General features: G+C 37.0%; 1 protein-coding gene across 1 annotated transcript; it reads left to right on the forward strand.

Annotated features, from left to right (window-relative positions):
- The first annotated feature begins 13379 nt into the window (after positions 1-13379).
- On the forward strand, positions 13380-19655 carry LOC130986113 (protein DNA-DAMAGE INDUCIBLE 1). Its single transcript, XM_057909405.1, has 16 exons — positions 13380-13742; positions 13870-13902; positions 14003-14142; positions 14473-14590; positions 14867-14983; positions 15553-15618; positions 16174-16236; positions 16320-16364; positions 16870-16931; positions 17037-17130; positions 17558-17650; positions 17744-17813; positions 17938-18008; positions 18529-18577; positions 19015-19040; positions 19321-19655. The coding sequence occupies exons 1-16, from the start codon at positions 13677-13679 to the stop codon at positions 19444-19446; spliced, it is 1239 nt and encodes a 412-aa protein (XP_057765388.1). The 5' UTR covers positions 13380-13676; the 3' UTR covers positions 19447-19655.

Here is a 19655-nt window from a genome sequence, read left to right on the forward strand (position 1 = left end):
TTTCCCCCCCCCCAAAAGCTTTGGCTTTCTTTCAGCCACATCACCTTCTTGTTTCTTTAAGATTCGCCACACCCACAAACATTCCCCATTCACACACTCTAATTTCTGAAGGTAATTTCTTCTCTCCCATTCAATTACTTTTCAATTGCAGAAATTTTATGAGCTTGATTTTACCGGATGAAATGAATACCAACAACATCTGTCAATACTTCATTGTTGCTTACAAAAGCTCAAGACTCCTACCAAATTCAGTAACTTCATTCACTCTCTCTTTTGTCTTTTTCATATGAACAACCAAGCGATCTTTTCCTTGTTACAGAAAATCTCAAACAAAAGACAGCAACACACTCAAGAAGAACTTGACGCAAGGTTACCTCAACTCACATACATCTATAAATTCCCGACTATATTTCTTCCATTTTTCTTGTCGATTTTTTTTCCATGTAATGTTGCTTAGGATTTTGATGCTTTTTGGGGTTGAATATCCACTAATGTTTGTTCATTTTAATGTTTCACTACATGCGACAACAATGTACCTAGTCGAGGCAAGGGCAGCAAGTCGGAGAAGACACAACGAAGCTGGTCGACAAGGAAAGAAGAAATTTGACTAGCTTCACTGAAGGAGCTAGTCGTTCTTGGCTGGAAAGCAGACAATGGCTTCAGGGCAGGGTACTTAACCAAGCTGGAAGAGTTTCCTGATACGGACCTAAAGGGGATGCCACACATTAATTCCAAGATAAGCACGTGGAAGAAAAGTTACTATTTGCTATCGGCAATGTTGGAAAATAGCGGTATAGGATTCAATTCGAAGGGGACCTTTATGATCGAATGTAATAACGAGCAGTGGGAGCAAATCGTGAAGGTAAATAGTTATACATTGTGATGATAACATGGTTTTGGATTGAATTATGCTCAAGGATTGTATTTTGCTTGTAGAAGGACTATAGTGCTCACACAATGCGCTTCAAGAGCTGGCACTTGCTGGAAGCATGGAAAGAAATCTTCGGAAAGGATAGGGCGACAGCCGATAGGAAATCATGCGGAAGATGTAATGGAAGCTATGCACGAAATGTATCAAGCTGACAACCTTGCTTCGGATGGTGTTGGTGGTTCTAGTCAGGTTCCTCTCCATGAAGAAGTGGCAAATAACGACCTTGAAGACAATGTTTGTCAAAGTGAGAGGGATGAGACTGTCGCAAAGGTTTCTAACAAGAAACGAAAAGCACGCAGTAGCGAACTTGATCGTGTCTGTGCCGTACTTGGCAAGATCAGTCATGACACTGGCGCACGAATTGACAATCTTGCTACTCGCGTTGGATACGAGTTTGACCTTGGCAAAGCTAGACAGTCCGTGTTTGAGAGGTTGGGCACGATCGCTGGACTCTCCATGACTGACAAGTTCAACATATGCGAAATCTTGGCGGACAAAGTTCAACGCCTTGAGATCTTTATAGGCCTACCGGAAGAGGCGAAGTCGGAGTACGTGGCACATCTTTTGCAGAACAAGAAAGATTAGATGCAGCGTTTAGCTTCAATTCATTAGAGACTTTGAATATTTATTAGGCACCTTTTGGCTGGCTTTATATTATGCTTATGACTTTATTTTGGGCAATTCGAGCAGACATTCTTCGTGTGGAATGTGCTTTTTGTAAGTAAGATTATGCCTTGGTGCCAACTAAGCTATAACTATTTGAATTATGTTATTATATTTGTGTGTGTCTCCCTTTGGCTTGCTTTATTAGGAATCTTTATGAGTGCATTATTGTATTTGTCAAGTAGAGGAAGATGCATCTTGTTTATTACTAGCATGGTGTGGAACCGAAGACTTAAGCTTCACAATTGGATGTCGTGCTACTTCTAGAAATAAATTTTGAACACAAATGGTGCTACTTCGATGCTATAGATGACATGCTACTTCTTTTTGCTAGAATCAAAGAACCGTGGTCATTGACATTACATAATTGAACACAATATATTTTACGCTAGATTATGCAGGCCGCCAATTATGACAAAACAGAGACTTTAAATAGCTCATACAGCTGGCCATATACACAGAACATATGACAAACTAGTAATATAGTCATAACCAGAATATAAACTACTAATAGAAGCATGATGCACCTAAAACCACGGTTCACTAAAGGAGCCACCTACTTTAGAGGACTCGATGACGCACAAAACTCACATTTCAGCTTCTTCTCGACGGCCTACCATGAAATGTGAGTTTTGTGCTTAGTCTTCCCGGTAGGGACGATGCTAGACATGGCGTCATCCTCGAAAAGCTTGCGCGGAGCAAGAGTCGAGGTTCGGGGTGCCGGTGAGTTCACCTCTTCATCAGTTGAAGACTCGATGACTACAGTCGGAATGGGCTTCGAGCCATGTTGAGAATCGCTAATCAGAATAACAGTTCGCGAGTGCTCCTGCTTGACATTATTTGCTTCGAAAACTAAACACATTATGTAATATTCAGGCTCCCCATTACGGAAGTAAGCTCGAGCAAATGGGTCAGCCTATAAAAAATAACGCCAAACAACAAGCCTTTAAATGCATGTTTGTTCTTAAACACGAGGCCAATGTTAAATAGGTAAAAAAAATATAGACGTCTCATATACTGTAACACCCTAATCTAATTAAGGAGTTAAATAAAACTTTTAAATAAATATTTAATGCGGAAGTCTTTAAAAAATTTAAAATCAACTTTTAAAAATAAATATTATGGGGAAAACAATTTAAGGAAAATAAATCCTTAAATGAAATAAACTTTTAAAACGATTTAAAAGAAATCAACTTTTTAATAATACATTCAAATATTATCTTTGATTTAAAATCGACAATCAACATCCTGTCCCAAAGCATGACATATAGATGTCATGAAAATATTTAACTATTAAGTACAACTTTAAATACTTGAATCAACTATTTTTAAAATGACTTGAGGCGGCCATTCGACTTTCCACGCGTCTCTAGCTGCAATAACCTGAAATGTTAATAATGGGATGAGCATACACAGTATACTCAGTGTGGGATATTATGCAATAATTGTCAACGTTAATAAAACGGTAACACATACGGTCACTTCATATATATCCTCAATATTCGCACTGTGGCAATCCAAGGACTATGAAGTCCTGGACGCTATTTACGGGCCCCTGGAGACATCCTCAAAATAGACCTCAAATCACATTGTGGCAATCCAAGGACGGTGAAGTTCTGGACCCTATTTACGAGCCCCTAGCAATTTCCTCAAAATATACGTCATAAGACTCATAACACATATGGTAAACACATATTATTAAAATGGACAATAAATAACCACGGCATGTATTTAAATAAATCCCACACCTAAATTTAAACCTCAACTTCAACTTCAATTTGAATGCTAACTTGAGTAATTCAATTAAAATCACGTCTTAGTCGCGCCGCATCTAGTCAAGTAAAATTTAATAATAAAAATGTAAGGGCCTAAATATACTTGAAAATAATTTAATACTTTATAAGATCTATAAAAATATTGGTTTATGTAATAAAATACGAATAAAATATTTTAAAATATTTTCTTATGAAAAATCAGCTCAACTTTAGATCTAAAACTAAATCCGAATTATAATTCTGAACAGATTCAAATTTAATTAAAAAGCAAACTCCAAGTTTAAACACACTAGCATTTGCACTCGTGCAACGCACGAAAAATATTTTTATATTTTATTATATATAAAATTGATATTAATTTGATTATTATATAAAAATTCTAAATATAATTAAAAATACTATAATTTAAGATAAATATATTTTAGTTTAATATAAAAATAATAAAGAATAATTCATATTAATAAAAATTGATATTGTAAAAAAAAGATAATTGAAAGAAAAATATTCAAAAAAAAAGAGGAGAGAGGAGAGAGAATTTTCTTAAGTTTTAATATTTAAATAAATATAATTTTTATATTTTAAATCCAATATTTACATAACAGATACCAAATTAAAGCTCTTGTCATGATCTTTAATTTGATATACGTATCAAATATCTTATAATTAGCCGAATTTCACAATTTTAAAAAAGAAATAAAATAGAAAAATAAGAGGTTAAAAGAAAAGAAAAAAAGAAGATGTATGACTTATAAATAAACCTCCAATTTTATTCTAACTACAAAATTGCCACTTAATTTTGAAATTGATTTGAAATCAATTTAAAATTAAAAACTCCCTTTTTAATATAGTATAAATTACTACTTCAGCCCAATTAAAAACTTAAGCCCAAATCATTAGTCCATTAAATATATTTAAACTAAAAATCAAGGGCCCACTCCCTTCTCTCTCTTAATACACGCATAACACCCCTCCATCAATTTCTCTCCCCCTTTTGCCCTTAACCACTCGCCCTTCCCCTCTCTACACGCACACGCATACAAAACACACACTAGGCGCTCCCTCTCTCACAGTTCCTGCCGCCGCCGCCGGACAGCGGCGCGCCCAACGGAGGCCGGCGCCACCTTTCTCCCCCTCAATCTCTCTCTTTCTCTATCGGTCAGACGCCATAGGCGAGGAGCGCCGACACCACCTCCTCCTCTGCTCCGGCGTCCTGACGCCAGCCGCCTCATCTCCGATCTCTCTCATTTTCTCCCCCTTTTGGCCGACAGCAGCGGCAGTAGCGGCGCCGCCCATGGCTCGGCCACCGCCCAGCCCGCCATCTACCCAAAGGCCCCATCTCCCTCTATTTCTTGTATGTGAAAATCCTATTTTATTTCTAATGCTTTGTGCAAAAGATAAAAGCTTGTTCAATTGGTTTCTTATAAAGGATTTTAAATTTATGAAACCTTGATTATGAATGCTTGTGAGCTCTTTTAGTCTACTTGTGGTGTCTGTAGAAAGTAAATGAAAGAAAAAGGTAAAAGATTAGTTGTTGTATTGAAATAAAGCTGTAAAGGTTTTACGGAATTGAATGTATTACCATATGGAGTTCTGGAGAGTAAGGAACGAAAGACACTGAGTTTGCTGCGAATGAATTTGGGTTTGTTGAGTTTGGCAAAATTTTCAGGAAAATGAAATGAAGGAATGAAGCAGGTTGATGGTAATTTAAATATGATGAATTGTGGAGTGGCACGTGGCTAAGCAGATTAGGTGGCTTCAGCTGCTAACCACACGTAAATTCTCTCTTTTTTTTAACAAACATTGAAGTTAATGTAATCTGCTTTAAAAATATATGGGCTTGTGAAAAATAATAATTGGGCTTCCAATCAATGATGATAAATGGGCTTCCAAAATAATAAAATGTTAACAAAAGAAAAATAAAACTAACGATCAATATATATTAGACTGTAAATAATTTTGTTTAGGTCCAACTTAAAATAAAATATTTTGAAAATATAAATATCTATGTTTATAGACATAATCTATAATTCAAAGTCTTACATCTAACTAGGGGCGCGACTAGATTATTCATAAACTTAATATATATCATAAAATTTTCAATTACTTCACCCTTTTAAATTGCTTTGCAAGAGTTACAATTTCAAATAATTTAAAATAAATGAATTCTGGATAAATCATTTGGTTTCAGGCTGTCACATATACTTCAAAAACCCTCTCCCAAACCGCGTCAGACATCACCAACTTATTTTCATTGAGATCCCAGTGTGTGTCTCCTACATGCGAGTAAGCTTCTTGAAGCATACGTAACGCCCCTTCAGAAAATCGACACGTTCCTCTACGTCGCTCAACTGCAGGGACGACTGGAATTCCGCGTTCAGTGTCAACAAGGTGGTTAACCTTGCATGTTGCGATTTGTGCGGCGGTATTCCGTAACACTCGTCCTCCATGGCAATGAAATGACATAGCAGCTATGTATCCTTTTCCGCGGTCCACTTCGAGTCGTATAAAAAGATTGACTCATCTGGGATATCGGTGAGCTTCATCTTTTGATTTTCTTTAGCAATAGATAATATGTTGAGTTATGTGAAATAGATGCAGAAACTCTCCTATTTGTAGACTGATTTGAGGATCTGGTGATGGGAGTAGTTAGCATTAATCATAATATTATGGTAGTTGGTGATCAATGCCTACACCTTGCTTCTAACAATCTCGAATAGTGTAGCAATGAATTAACTAGGCTGATTCCGTTACGTGTTGGGGTAGAACTTTACCCTTTGTATGCTTCAAGTAATGTCAAGTTCTGATATTGGGTATTTATTGGATCGAAAAGACTTTCAACCATCAGAAAACTTCATAACACTCCAACTACCAGACACAACTTCTCACATAAATCGAACAACATTAATTCCCAAACCAAGAGCACATAATTAAAATGTCTTAGGATTTCCTAAGCATTAGGAATTGAAACATACCAAATATAAGTACCCATAAAGGCTTCGCTAGCAAAATACCATAACAACTAACGAGAACATTTATCCACTCCACACAACTAAACAAGTTTATCTGCGATGAAACCCAGAATCACCAACGCCACCGCGATAAACATAACAGCAATGTGAATTAAGATTTCGCGCATTGTAGTAGAATGTCGTGGGGGTGGCATATGATCACCAACGAACATGTGAGAAGACGAAGCCTGCGAGTTTGTACCATGCGGAATCGTGTTCTGCCCCAATGCTGTTAGAATGCCAGGGAGTTCATCTAGCCAATAGAAACCATCTTGGTGCTTACCATTTGCAGGGCACTTGAAAAAATAACGTTCGGAGTTGGCGGTGTGTGCGCCAGCGCGATGAAGCACCATTTCTCCTCTTTGATATGAACAAAATGGAATAGCTGCGGCCGCCTCATTCAGCCATTCTATATCTGCATAAAAGGTATATAAATATTTCATTACAAGCAATAATGAGCCAAACATATGAATTGCCACAGTTAAGAAAGATAGAAACAACTAACAAGTACATACATTATGAAATGTACCAAGTACACACCAAAGAGATTTAAATAAAAGAAGTCAGGTCATACAATTGTCTTCACCAAAGTTGCAACACACATAATACCTAAAACAAATTGTTCTAAACATTATTAATATAATCGTGCCACGTAGCATTTGCAAATGCATCCCTTGCAGTATTCCATTCCGGTGATGTCTCCACTCCATCAACATATTTTCCATGATCTAGTTCGATGTCAACGTTTTCCTCGAATAAATGGTCGAAATCTTGCTCTATAGGGTCGACGGCCATCTCGCTCCAGATAAAGTTGTTAATAATGAAGCATGCCATTATTAACCTGTTTTGAATCTTGATAGGGAATACGATGTATTTCGGAGAATCCCCCACCGCATTTTCATGATTTCGAATGCACGTTCGATTGTGTTATGCACTTTCGCGTGCCTTAAATTGAATAATTCCAACGCATTTTGTGGTCTCGCAACCATAGGCTCCCACTCCTTCAAACGGTATCGAGTCCCCTTATACGGTGCCAAGAAGTCATCGCAATTTGCATAACCGTTATCACACAAGTAATAATTTCCTATGACAATAGAAATAAGTGTTTATCTATCAATTATTAAGAAATCAGATCTTGATGTGCTTGTAAGAAATTAGATTTGAATGTGTTTAACCCTTCGGTACTCTCAGTCCATATGGTGTGCATCTCGCAAGACCCTAGAATCTGCTATCGAGCCCTCCCACCCGGGCAGCACGTACACAAATTTCGAATATCGATCACAGACGACAATGTTATTTGTGGATTTCTGACCCTTTCTCGTCCTATACCTCGGTTTATCTTTGTTGGGCACCATAACGTCGATATACGTCCCATCTAATGCCCCTAGACAACCCTAGCAACATAGTGAAATGGTTAATTGAGCAACTAATCAAGAATATAAAACACACAATTGTTTGGCAGCAACTTTAGGAATTTTTATGAAAATCTAGCTAACACCAATACTGTGAATAACATATACCTGGAACCATCGCCACCTAGAGTCGATGCAGTCTTTGTCGACGGATTTCTGTTTGACTAACAAAACCAGATGGAGTGATAGAACAGCCTTGAGAACTATATGAACGTAGTTCGATATGGTCTGTCCCGACCGCCAGAAATCGAATCTTACCACCTTATTTTTTTATGATGCGCTAACACTGACAAAAAGATGGCCACCTGCTCTTCCACACTTACATACCTTCTATCTCTTAGTCCACCCAATTGTTTTAATAGTTGACATAACCTCCCAAATGTATTTCGATCCATTCGAAGGTTCACAATGCAGTCAACATCATTCACATATACAAGCCTATTGAGGTTTCTAACTTGTTCGGGAATACGGACTATCATGCCATATGGCTCAGCCTGCCCATTTTGTTTCCTTTTTCGGGACGTAATCTTGATAAAGTGATCAACAACAATTACCAGTTGCAACAAATGCAGATGCATAATTTCCTCTAACATTGCATACACATATGCGTTCAGATGGCAACGAGAAGTCATTTTTTGACGTCGAATAGATGGTGAAGATTATTAGATTAACAGCTGCAAATGTTGGTAGAAAGGTGCACTAAATAGCTATAAACTATGAATTAATATACACTACCATCACCTAACAAAACACAAGAATATTCAGATATTAAAACAGGATAATTTTGTGAAAATGAGCTACATATCTAACATTTTTGGCAAGGAATTGAAACTTCATGAGAATATTAGGCAACATAACCCACAAAACATCAACAACATGAATTACATCAACAATTTAAAAGGAACGAACTGAATTCAGCAAGGCACCAACAAGTAATCTCTCTTGCAAATATTGTACTGCATTTTGCTACGAAGTTCATGTACGTCAAAGTCAAATATATAATAGTGAATTACCTCGCAATGTCGTCAATCACACGAAGAAGACAACGAATCTTTGGCCGAGAATAGAAACTTCAATTGACCGAATCACAGAATCGAGCGAGATGTTTACTCCCCTGAAAATCGCAAACAAAAAAAGGTGAAATGGGTAAATCAATCGCGAAGCCAAAAAATATATGAAAGGGGTAAATCAATTCTTCTGATGCCGAAGTTGTAGAAGTAAGCAATCAACAAATATATTTCGCTGCTACATCTGAAAAAGAAATTAAAAAAACCCTAGATTTGTTCGGAAAAAAATGAATCGTGGACGCAGATATGTGGATCTCAGTCTGTGGGATGCCGAGCAATTAACAAAAAATAGGGCTTAATCATATCTGTGGTTACCTACGCCACCGCGAAAGTTGACGACAACACCTTCAATAGTGCAGAAAAATATCTTGTGAGTTGTGATAGAGAAATGAGGCTGTGGAAAGATCCCGTAAACCAATTTCAAATTGGACTTCGAAAATAATAAGTTGGAACATTGTAGCATCCCATGAAATGGAACCAAGGGTCGAGACTAGTTTCAAAACGTGGATGAACAGTAGAATTAGAGCGGGCTTTACTTCAGAGACGGGCCTTGCTTGATGTGTTAATGAGCTACCAAACTTCTAAATTACAATGGGCAATACTGCTTTACAATGTGGGTTTTAATAGGTAACCAAACACGTCCTAAATATATACAGCACCTCTAATATGTATTTCATTATGGAATGTATATATTCATACTCGTCCCAAAATCGAATAAATAGTGATTTCTGTAAAAAAAAAATATACGTATGCATACAAATTGTGTTCAACCCATTTAAAATTTACATACATGTAATTGTCTCAAACTCAATTAAAAAATTACTACTTATTTTTATCCCAAACTTGTATATTAATATTTTTGTACGACAAACCCTGCGATTTTAAATTTTCTTTTACAGTCTGTCACGTGGGGTCCACTAATTGTGGACAGAAAGTCAGATGCAATGCCTAATTAGTTTCTTTTGTATTACTTAGTGAGATTTGAGTATTCTATAGACTGGATATCAAACTAATCAGCTGAGCCATTAGTTGATCCCTCAGACTATGATCCTGTAAACATGATGCACATTCCATATAGACTGTGATATGAGTAACACTTCGTCGCTTACTTGTGTTCTACTTTTAAACACTAAACCTAACTTTTACAAATGGGTCGGTGTTTAGCGAGAGCATCGTTTTGACTGATGAAATTGAGGTTTATTATAAAGAAAAAGGAAAAATAGTATCCCTTGAAAGCACAATGACGCAGACTAAGGGCACAAAACTCAGAAAGAGATCGTAAAAACTAAAGAAGACTAAATAAAAACATCAAATCAAAACCTAATATCAGGATAATCATCCATTTCATCCGACCAACGTCCATGGACAATATTATTCATTGCACGCATACTCCTCTTGCTAGGGTCAACCACAAAGTCTATCGGCTTGTAACTCATTTCACCTGCATTCATGAGGCGACTTTTAATGCCACTTTCCGGAACTGCCTGCACAGGCTCCCTTACCATGCCATTTCCCAAGCCCTTTAGACGACCACGACCTCGCTTCGTCTCCGAGAGCATCTGCATCCCCTGATTAACCTGCTCCTCTAACCGACTAATACGATTAGCCATATTCTCCGGAGCAGGAGTGGACTGCCTATTGCTGGAGCTCGATCCAAAACAACCTCCTGCTGCTCAACCGAGCCCACGACCTTGGCAGTTGAGTCACCCACAACTACCAAATCACCCGCTGCCATGTTAGCCGAAGTACCTGTTGTCTTGACAGCCGAAATAGCAAGAGCAATTATCTCAGTCAGGATGGCCTCATGTACAACATCGTATGAATTGTTCTCAGCCACATTGCTTGCATCCGAAGTAACAAAAGCAACAACGGTTATATTGGTAGCTTCGTCAATCACATCTCTATGTTCACCCAACTGAACACCAGCTGGAAGATCTGCCATCTCTGGCTCAAACTCGCCATCCTACACAGACTTATTGTCCACTATAGTGCCATTCTCTTCTTTCGACGAGCAATCAGAATCCAATTCCACATTTTCTATCGTCAGCGGATCCTCCTTCTCTACCTGAATTGGAATAGTCATCGCCGCCGAAAGATCCGACCCATAATCTAAATATGTGGCTTCACGTTCCAAAACATCAAAAGTATTCTTCGTCGAATTACTGATCGCCTAGTCAAGCCCATGTTTGGGTTTCCAACTATTCTTGTTCTTAACCTGCTTGAACCCCTCATCTTGCTTAGCCGTGTTATCCTCAACCAAAATAGGAGACTCCGATTTCTTAGCATCACCATTAGGAACAATCTTCTCAACCCTCTTAGCATCGCCGTGAGCAACCTTAGTAACAGCAGTGGCAGTCTTCTCAACCTGCTTTTGAAACTTTTTGCACTTATCTAATGTATACCCTGTTAACTCACAATTAATGCAAAAGAACGGAAGACAGTCAAATCTGAATTCAACATAGAAAGTGTTATCAATGCAATAAATATGAACAGATTCAGGAATAGGTAAGGCAAGATCAATCTCTACCAGAACCCTATCATAATGTCCGACGTCCCCATCAGCTAAGGCGCCATCAACTTTAATGGGTGTCCCCAACGCACGACCAATGCTAGCAATAGTGTCAAGAGTCCAATATTCCACAGGTATGTAAAAAATACGTACCCAAACCTGGCAAAGCGAAGAGAGTTCTTTATACGGATCAAAGTTGAGAGTCCATTCCCGTAGGCGCAACGTACCCTTAGAAAGCTTCAACACCTGTTTCTTCTTAGCCAAGGCTTTGTCATCTGAATTATGAAACTTTATAGCGAAAAAGCTCTTACCCATAAGGACCAGTTTCCAAGCGTCATGAGGACGCCAAATCTCCGTGAGCTCGTTCTTGAGGTCTTGCGTCGTTCTCGGTTGATCTCCTTTATGGAGAACAAGCCTGCCAATGAGAGCAAACTTAAACTCATCAACACGTTTTTGAAAAAGGGCCAGAGGGATGGTGACAGTGATGATATCATTCTTCTTTTCGGGCTGAACAATCGTTAAATGATGAGCCATAACATCGGGTTTCTGAGCAACAAAGGTTCTGGAAACCGACGCATAGGAAGCCTTCACCGAGGCAGTCTTGGGGTGTGTCACCATTAGATGAAGATGGAGCATTAGAGGTCGTTTGATTTAGAGCAGTAGCTTGCATCGTCTGCTGCTGGAGTGCTAGTGTATCAGAAACCCTAGTTTCAGGACTAGATAGCCTCACATAGTTGGGGGAGATGAGAGCATTAGGGGCGGTCAGAATCGGAGCAGTAGATTGTTGTGGTATACTTGTAGAAGTCCTATCTGTTGTCTGCTGCTGTATAGTTTCAGAAACCCTAGTTTCAGAACTACTAGACCGCCTCAAAAAGTTGGAGGAGACGATAGGGAGATTAAGACGTAAGGATCACAATTGGACGGAGGCACCATTACTGGGGTTGTCGTCACCGTCGCAAGTACGCCAGGAGCAGTCGTCGTGGAGTCAGGAGCAACTGTCGAGGAGTCAATAGCAACAATCGTGGAGACAGTAGCAGTAGGGATGGGAGTGAAAGGAGATGAAGGGTTTGGAGGCCGGAGCAACGCTCCGGCGTATCCGCCGGAGATTGCATGGTAGCTGTGTTTAGGGTTTACGTCTTAGACGAGAGAATTTCATAGTTTCATTAAACTTATCACTACTAAAAGTATATCAAAATTAAAATTCAAAATAAAAATAATTAGATTTGGAATCCACTCAAAAATTAAATATTACTCTTTTTTTTAATAAATTAACAGTATTAAATAAAGAAATTTAAAGGCCGCTTGACTTTAAGCATTAACCATTTACCGCCTGGCCTAGAGCATCGTTTTGACTATTCGCACAAATAAATTTATAAGTTTCTATTTCCCACGATAAAATTTAAAAAAATTAAAATACTTAACGGAGTTAAACGGGCGTTAGGGGGAGGTCTTAATTGCACCGAAATTGGGACATTAGAGGCTTGCTTGATCTAATGTCGAGTGTAGGGGGCTAAACGCCATAGACGTGTCTATGTTAGGGGTGTAATTGCTACTCAATCCTTGTAAATATAATAAAAAATATAATTTTAAGCTAATATATTTGAGCTTAATATAGAAAAAGTAGAAAAATAAAGAAAAATTCACAATAAAAAATTGATAATATGAACAAAATATAAAATTAAGAAAATAGAAATAAGTTAAAAGAAAAAAAAAATGAAAGAGAGGAGAGATAATTTTCTTATGTTTTTATCTTTAAATAAATATAAATTTTCTATTTTAAATCTAATATTTAAATAAAATATATATCAAATTAAAGCTTTTGTCATAATCTTTAATTTGATATTCATATCAGTATTTAATTAATTGAATTTCACATTTTAAAAAGAAACAAAATAAAAATATAAAAGATATTTTTAATTGATTTCAAATTAAACTTTATCTTTTAATATATTATTATAGATTATATAGATTCGATATTTTGTAATTGTAACCCAAGTAATTAATGGTGGTGATATAAAAGAGAAGAAAGTCGTCCTCTCAATCAAAATTTGTCAACAACAGGTTTTACCGCAGCCGAAAAGTTACCGCCGAGGAAAATATTTGAAGAAGTAAACCGACCAATTTCCTAGAAAGCCATCAGTCAACGGTGACGAAGATAACTTTCGGCAGTAGTAAAGTATCCGCTAATGCTGTAGGAGAAAATCTAAAGCTTCCTCTCGTTAATACATAACTTAATACTATTAATTTTGGATAGCGCAATCTCATTCGTCGAGGAACCTCAATTCAATCGAATTAAATCGTGCCGGAAAAGATGAAGATCACTGTCATGACCACCGACGAGCAAATCGTCACGCTAGAAGTCGATCGCGACGAATCGGTAATGTGCCCTAACTTTCTGAACCCTAGATTTGGTTGATGAAATAATTCTTTTTTTTAAATCCCTCAATTTTGTGAAGTATCATTAATGATTTTTTCTTTTTCGTTTTTACATGCATTATTAACAGGTTGAGAACTTGAAAGCTCTGCTTGAAGTTGAGGTGGGATGATTATTATTTTTTTCTTTCTAATATTGCTTGGCTTTTGGATATTTTGCGGTTCTTCATTTGAAATTGCGTGCGATTCAATGTATATGAACAGACTCAGGTGCCGCTGCAGCAACAACAATTGCTACATAATGGAAAGGAAATGAGGAATTCTGAGAAATTGAGTGCTCTCTCTATTGCTGATGGAGATTTGGTTATGATGGTTCCGAACGCCACGCAGTCTTCTGGTTCAAGGTTTCTCTTTAGAACTTGGAGTACTGCATTCTATATCAGGAGAATTCCAGAAGTTTTAATATTTATGGCATTGGGATTTACTATTTAGGAATGTTTCTATAAAGTTGTACGTGGTATTGTTGTTTGGATATAATGCTGTAGTGTTGATTACTTGCTTTCTCATCAGTTTTACTTTTTTCTATCCCTCTTCTCCCCCCCCCCCCCCCAAAAAAAAAGATTTTTTTTTTTTTGGCAAAACCATAGTTTTGTTCTAAGGATGGGAGTATATATGGGAATAAAAGTGTTACCTTGGAATTAATGGGTTTTTGCTGTTCCTGTTATCTCTAATAGAGCTGGGGCACCTTCAAGCGAAGCTGTGGGCTTCAATCCCGATGGATCCGCTGTAAATCCCTCAGCTTTCCAACAGCAATTGCGCAGTGATTCAAATTTGATGGCACAACTGTTTCAGGTATAATGATCGGGAAACCAAATAAAGAGCTTCATTGAAAAAAATATCCCTTGTGGCCCTGCTCTTGATGTAAACCTGACAATGTACAACTTGAAAATGATAAAGATTACCCAATCTTGGCATATTTGCATCCCTTCTGGTGATTGGCTTCATTGTAAATATTCCATGTTTGTTTTTAGGTTTTATGATTCTTGGTATGTATGCATCCAAAAATATCTAAAATTAATAACAGTTAGATTTGCTGCTGATGCTTACTGTGGCTATCTGAACTGATAGAGGGATCCGGAGTTAGCACAAGCTATACTTGGAAATGATCTCAACAGGTTACAAGATATTTTGCGTGCACGTCATCGCCAGAAATCTGAATTAAGGCGTCAACAAGAAGAGGAGATGGTCAGTATCGTCTTAGCTATTCCTTCATCTATGATTGTTTGCATTCTATAGTTCCCCTATTCAATTTAACAGTACATGCTTCCTATCACATGAATGATCATGTGTCGTAATTACCGTAAATTCATGTGGCTATATTTATATACTTCCTATTTCATGATTCTTTTAGGAGAGGTTGTTTTTACTGCTTCTCAAGACATTACTAACTTCGCACCTTTCTTTTTACTTTCATTTCATAACACATCATATGCTATCCTTAGCTGGAACCTGCAAAAGTTGTTGGTTGAAATGATAAATGCAATTTCTTCAATGACAGTCCTGATTGATCACTGTTAAACTGCTGTGATCTCGAACCTCTTTGCTCATTGTTTTGTAATATTTGCTTCCTTCTTTTCAATCTGAGAAACTGAAAAACACTTTCATAGAAAATATCATAGATATATGAATCTTATCTGCCATGCCTTTTAGTTTTTTTTTTTTTTTTTTGTTTGTTTGTTTAACGTATTACCCTCTTATATCTAATAAACTCATATTCTTTATTTTTAATGTTATTTTCTTTATATTTTGGACAGGCGTTACTTTATGCAGATCCATTTGATGTGGAGGCACAAAAGAAAATAGAAGCCTCTATTCGCCAGGTTACTCAGTTTTCCTCTATCTAATGTCAAGAGGATTTGCAGTGGGTAGATTGACATTGATCCTATGTTCAGAACCTTATTTCTTATTAGTTCATCCAATATCATTCAAAGTTATGCTAAACCAGTTTCTGAACCCAGTTTTGAGTCTTTCCTCTTGGTGTATTAAAATGTATTTCAAATATTCATTTTCTATTTGCTGCAACTGATAAATATTTCAATTTGAAAGAATTTTTAGATTAATGTTTATCATCTTTTATCCTGCCGGTGTTTATTGGTGGCTAAATAACATGAAGATCCATTCAAGTGAATTGGTTTTAGTTGGTATCAGTGTCATGATGACGTTCTTGTGTGTCCAATGACAAAAATCTTGCTGAGGGGATCTTGAATTCAGTTTAGAATAATTTTTCACCATGGTTTTTATGTGGGTTCTGGATTTGGATGACAATTTTTTGCTTAAATCAACTATTTGTGGTTTTTTCAACTTTTACATTGTTGTTTAGAACATTTGTTGTAAAAAGATTATTGGTTCCAACAAATTGCAATTGTTTTTGACAGAAAGGCATTGATGAGAACTGGGCTGCAGCCTTGGAATACAATCCTGAGGCATTTGCAAGAGTGGTAATTATGATTTCCAGCTTTACAGTCATAGTACTTAATTATTTTTTCAATACGAAATTTACATCTATGTTCAATATTTCCAGGTAATGTTGTATGTTGACATGGAAGTTAATGGTGTTCCATTGAAGGTAATGATTTGGTAAAGCTAGTTTGGTTTGTTTCTTATTAGTTGCTTTTTCAAGAGACCACAACCAGAGAGGGAATATGTAGCAAGTCCTATGAAAGGGAGATACGGGTGGGGCTATATAGATGGATCGGGGATCTAAAAGATGAGGCACTTTGCCTCTCATCTCCTGTCTACATGTTTGGTGAACCCACTCGTCTAACATAGAAGAAGTACTGCCTATATTGCTTGGAAAAGTTTAGATGGATCCGGGATCAAATGAATATCTAAACTGCTGCAATATCTAACTCAATTATAAGGGTAACCGTGAGCTGTATGCCAGACTTTTCAAACTAAGTTCAAGTTGGACTGCACTGGAATCAATTGGAATGTAAAATCAATTTGACAATATGGACAATGCTCTTATTTGTGTTTAATATAGAAAAGGATGGGGATAATGCTCCTGCTAATGTGCAGATATGCTTTCTTATTTTAAGCTAGGTGAAACATTCTGGATTTCTTTCTTTCAGGCTTTTGTTGACAGTGGAGCTCAGTCAACAATTATATCTAAAGGCTGTGCTGAACGTTTGGGGTAAGTTATTCTCCTTTTTTGCTGCACGATATAAATTATAGGTTCTTTAGATGATATATTTGTTGGTTGAATGGGGTGCTGATACAATTTTCTTCTTCGTTACAGATTGTTGAGGCTTTTAGATACTCGCTACAAGGGTATTGCCCATGGAGTTGGGCAGTCTGAGATTTTGGGTCGGATACATGTTGCTCCTATCAAGGTATACCTAAAAATTAGCTGCAACTTCTTCTATGTTAACTAAGAGGTGTCAGAGAGGGAGTTCTGAAATTGGTAGAGTTGGTTTTGCGAGAATATATTTTTTGGTTAAAGACTTAAAGTTAGTGTTTGTTTTGGAAATGGTGGATAGAACTTTGATTTTATATTTTAAAGTATGTTTAGTGAATTGTTGAGATAAATATTTATGCGACTAAGAATTTAATATTTATTTTAAAAATGTGGGAGATGTTACTGTTGATGTGTTGGGAGTCTAAGTTGTAGAATTGGGTGAATTGTTTCTAAATTCTTAACAAACGTATCCTGGGAACACGAGTTCCAAGGTGCGTTTTAGTGTTTTTAACTGACCACTGTTCTATCACATTACACATTATCCTTTTAAGCCTGACTTGGTTTCTTACATAACACTGTAGATTGGAAGCATATTCTACCCTTGTTCCTTTATGGTGTTGGATGCACCCAACATGGAATTTCTCTTTGGCCTGGATATGCTTCGCAAGCACCAAGTAACTTTCTTTTGTTTTGTTCAATTCTTTTTTCTTTTCCATTTGTTTAATCCTTTTAGAATGATTGGTTTGATGTAAAACCATCATATGCAGTGCATTATTGATCTAAAGGAGAATGTATTGAGAGTCGGTGGAGGAGAGGTTTCTGTACCTTTCCTAGCAGGTAGTTATTTGGCATTGTAATATCTGTTTAAAGGCAATCATGTTTATGGAGAAATTTGATATCGTTGAATCTATGGCTCAAATTATTGTTTTGATCACCTTTGACAAATGTTATTGAAATTCAGAGAAGGACATTCCATCACAGTTTCTCGATGAAGAGAGGTATGCGAAGGAAGCTTCTAGCTCAGGAGCACAAGTAAGGATACGACCATGCAATTCATTTCCCTTGATATATAGTATACAGAAGGAATCTCTTAAGAATTTTGTAGAATTCTTTCCCTCTTTTCTCTCATATTTGGATTATGGAAATGTCCCGAATGTTTAATATGTTTGTGAAAGTATCGAAATCCATATGATGCTAATGATGTTACTTTGGCAGCGAAGGTTTAACTCTGGTACCAGATAGAAGTAATTCTTACGCTGGTTTACTTTAAATTGTATGTCAAGTACAGAGTTTTACTTTATGTGAGTTGACCGAGTCCCGGCTAGTATAGGCATAGCAGTGACTTGCTATCACTGTATGTCTAGTAAATATGTTTCTTTCCTTGTTCTAGATCTTGCTTTCTACATAAATGGTAGTCTCCAAGAAAGTCAAATGCTTGTGCAGTTGCATTCCTTATGTTTTATGCTTCTTGTTTTAGATTTTGTCTGCTTTGAATGTATGTCTGCAAGGTGAATCAAAAGAAGCAATCTCATCAATGTCTTCTGACTTTCAGGCAACATCAGCAACTAGAGAGAACATCAATACACCAAGTGGACCTTCTGGTTAGTTCGGACAATTTAGAACCTGTGTTTATTTGTAGATGCCGTGTGATGTTAGCTAGTTTTATGTCTTCTTTTGATTAACTTTTTACTATTTTATGGGGGCTTTGACTTTCCATTTGTTTATACCTGGACCCTATTTTATGAGTCATTTAACAATTCTACAAAAAGCATGGAGACTGGAAGTCTCAGAGGAGTAAAATTAAAAGGCTATGGGGTATTGTCTGTTGAGTATACACTGTTGAATGGCAAAAATGGGACACATGATTAATATGGTAAACTAGCAGTGATAATGTTGTTTCTGCACTTATTTCTACTATTCTAAAATTCCAATCGTCATTTTTCTGGATATTCCGTCCTTATTGTTCATTGGCATTGCTATACATGCGCATCTAGAAGTTTCTTCGGTGAAACTAATTCCCCTTTGTTACATTCTGCAGGAAGTATCGGCAACAATGCTTCCCAAGTACGCTCTTTTTCGCCACTTTCAATTTTAATTTAGTTTTATCAATAAGTTTATGTTTGCTTGCTTCATCTGGTGAAGATATCTGCTCTTTCATGTTATACTTGTTTTCTGTAACCTTTCTTAGAAGCTGCTTTGTTGGTTAGAGGCTTGTAGGTTTATAACTCATTACTAAGATGTGGGATCTTATCATGAATTTTACTTCCAACCGAGTGAAGATGTTAAGTCTTGATATGTTTAGGTATAATTATGAGCTTGTAACCAGAGTGAGGAATGTTTGCAGGGAGCTGAGTTTGAAGCTAAAGTTGCGAAGCTAGTCGAACTCGGGTTTGGAAGAGAACAGGTAATCCAGGCTCTGAAGCTTTTCGATGGCAACGAAGAGCAAGCTGCTGGATTTCTTTTTGGGTGAAGGGGATGCCCTTGTACACTATAATGGGTTTGTCAGCAACTGCAAAGAAAAATCTTGGTCTTGTGTGAGTTGGAATATTTATAGAAACATTGGATTTTAAGGAATGGGTTGCTTCATTCCAAACGGAATTGGGCGTTATTCATGTATTCGTTCAACATACATTTATGGATTATTCTTTAATTATTCGACAGAAGAAACTTTTACCCCTT

The sequence above is a fragment of the Salvia miltiorrhiza genome, chromosome 5 (genome assembly GCF_028751815.1).
Source record: "Salvia miltiorrhiza cultivar Shanhuang (shh) chromosome 5, IMPLAD_Smil_shh, whole genome shotgun sequence".
NCBI classification, from domain to species: Eukaryota; Viridiplantae; Streptophyta; class Magnoliopsida; order Lamiales; family Lamiaceae; genus Salvia; species Salvia miltiorrhiza.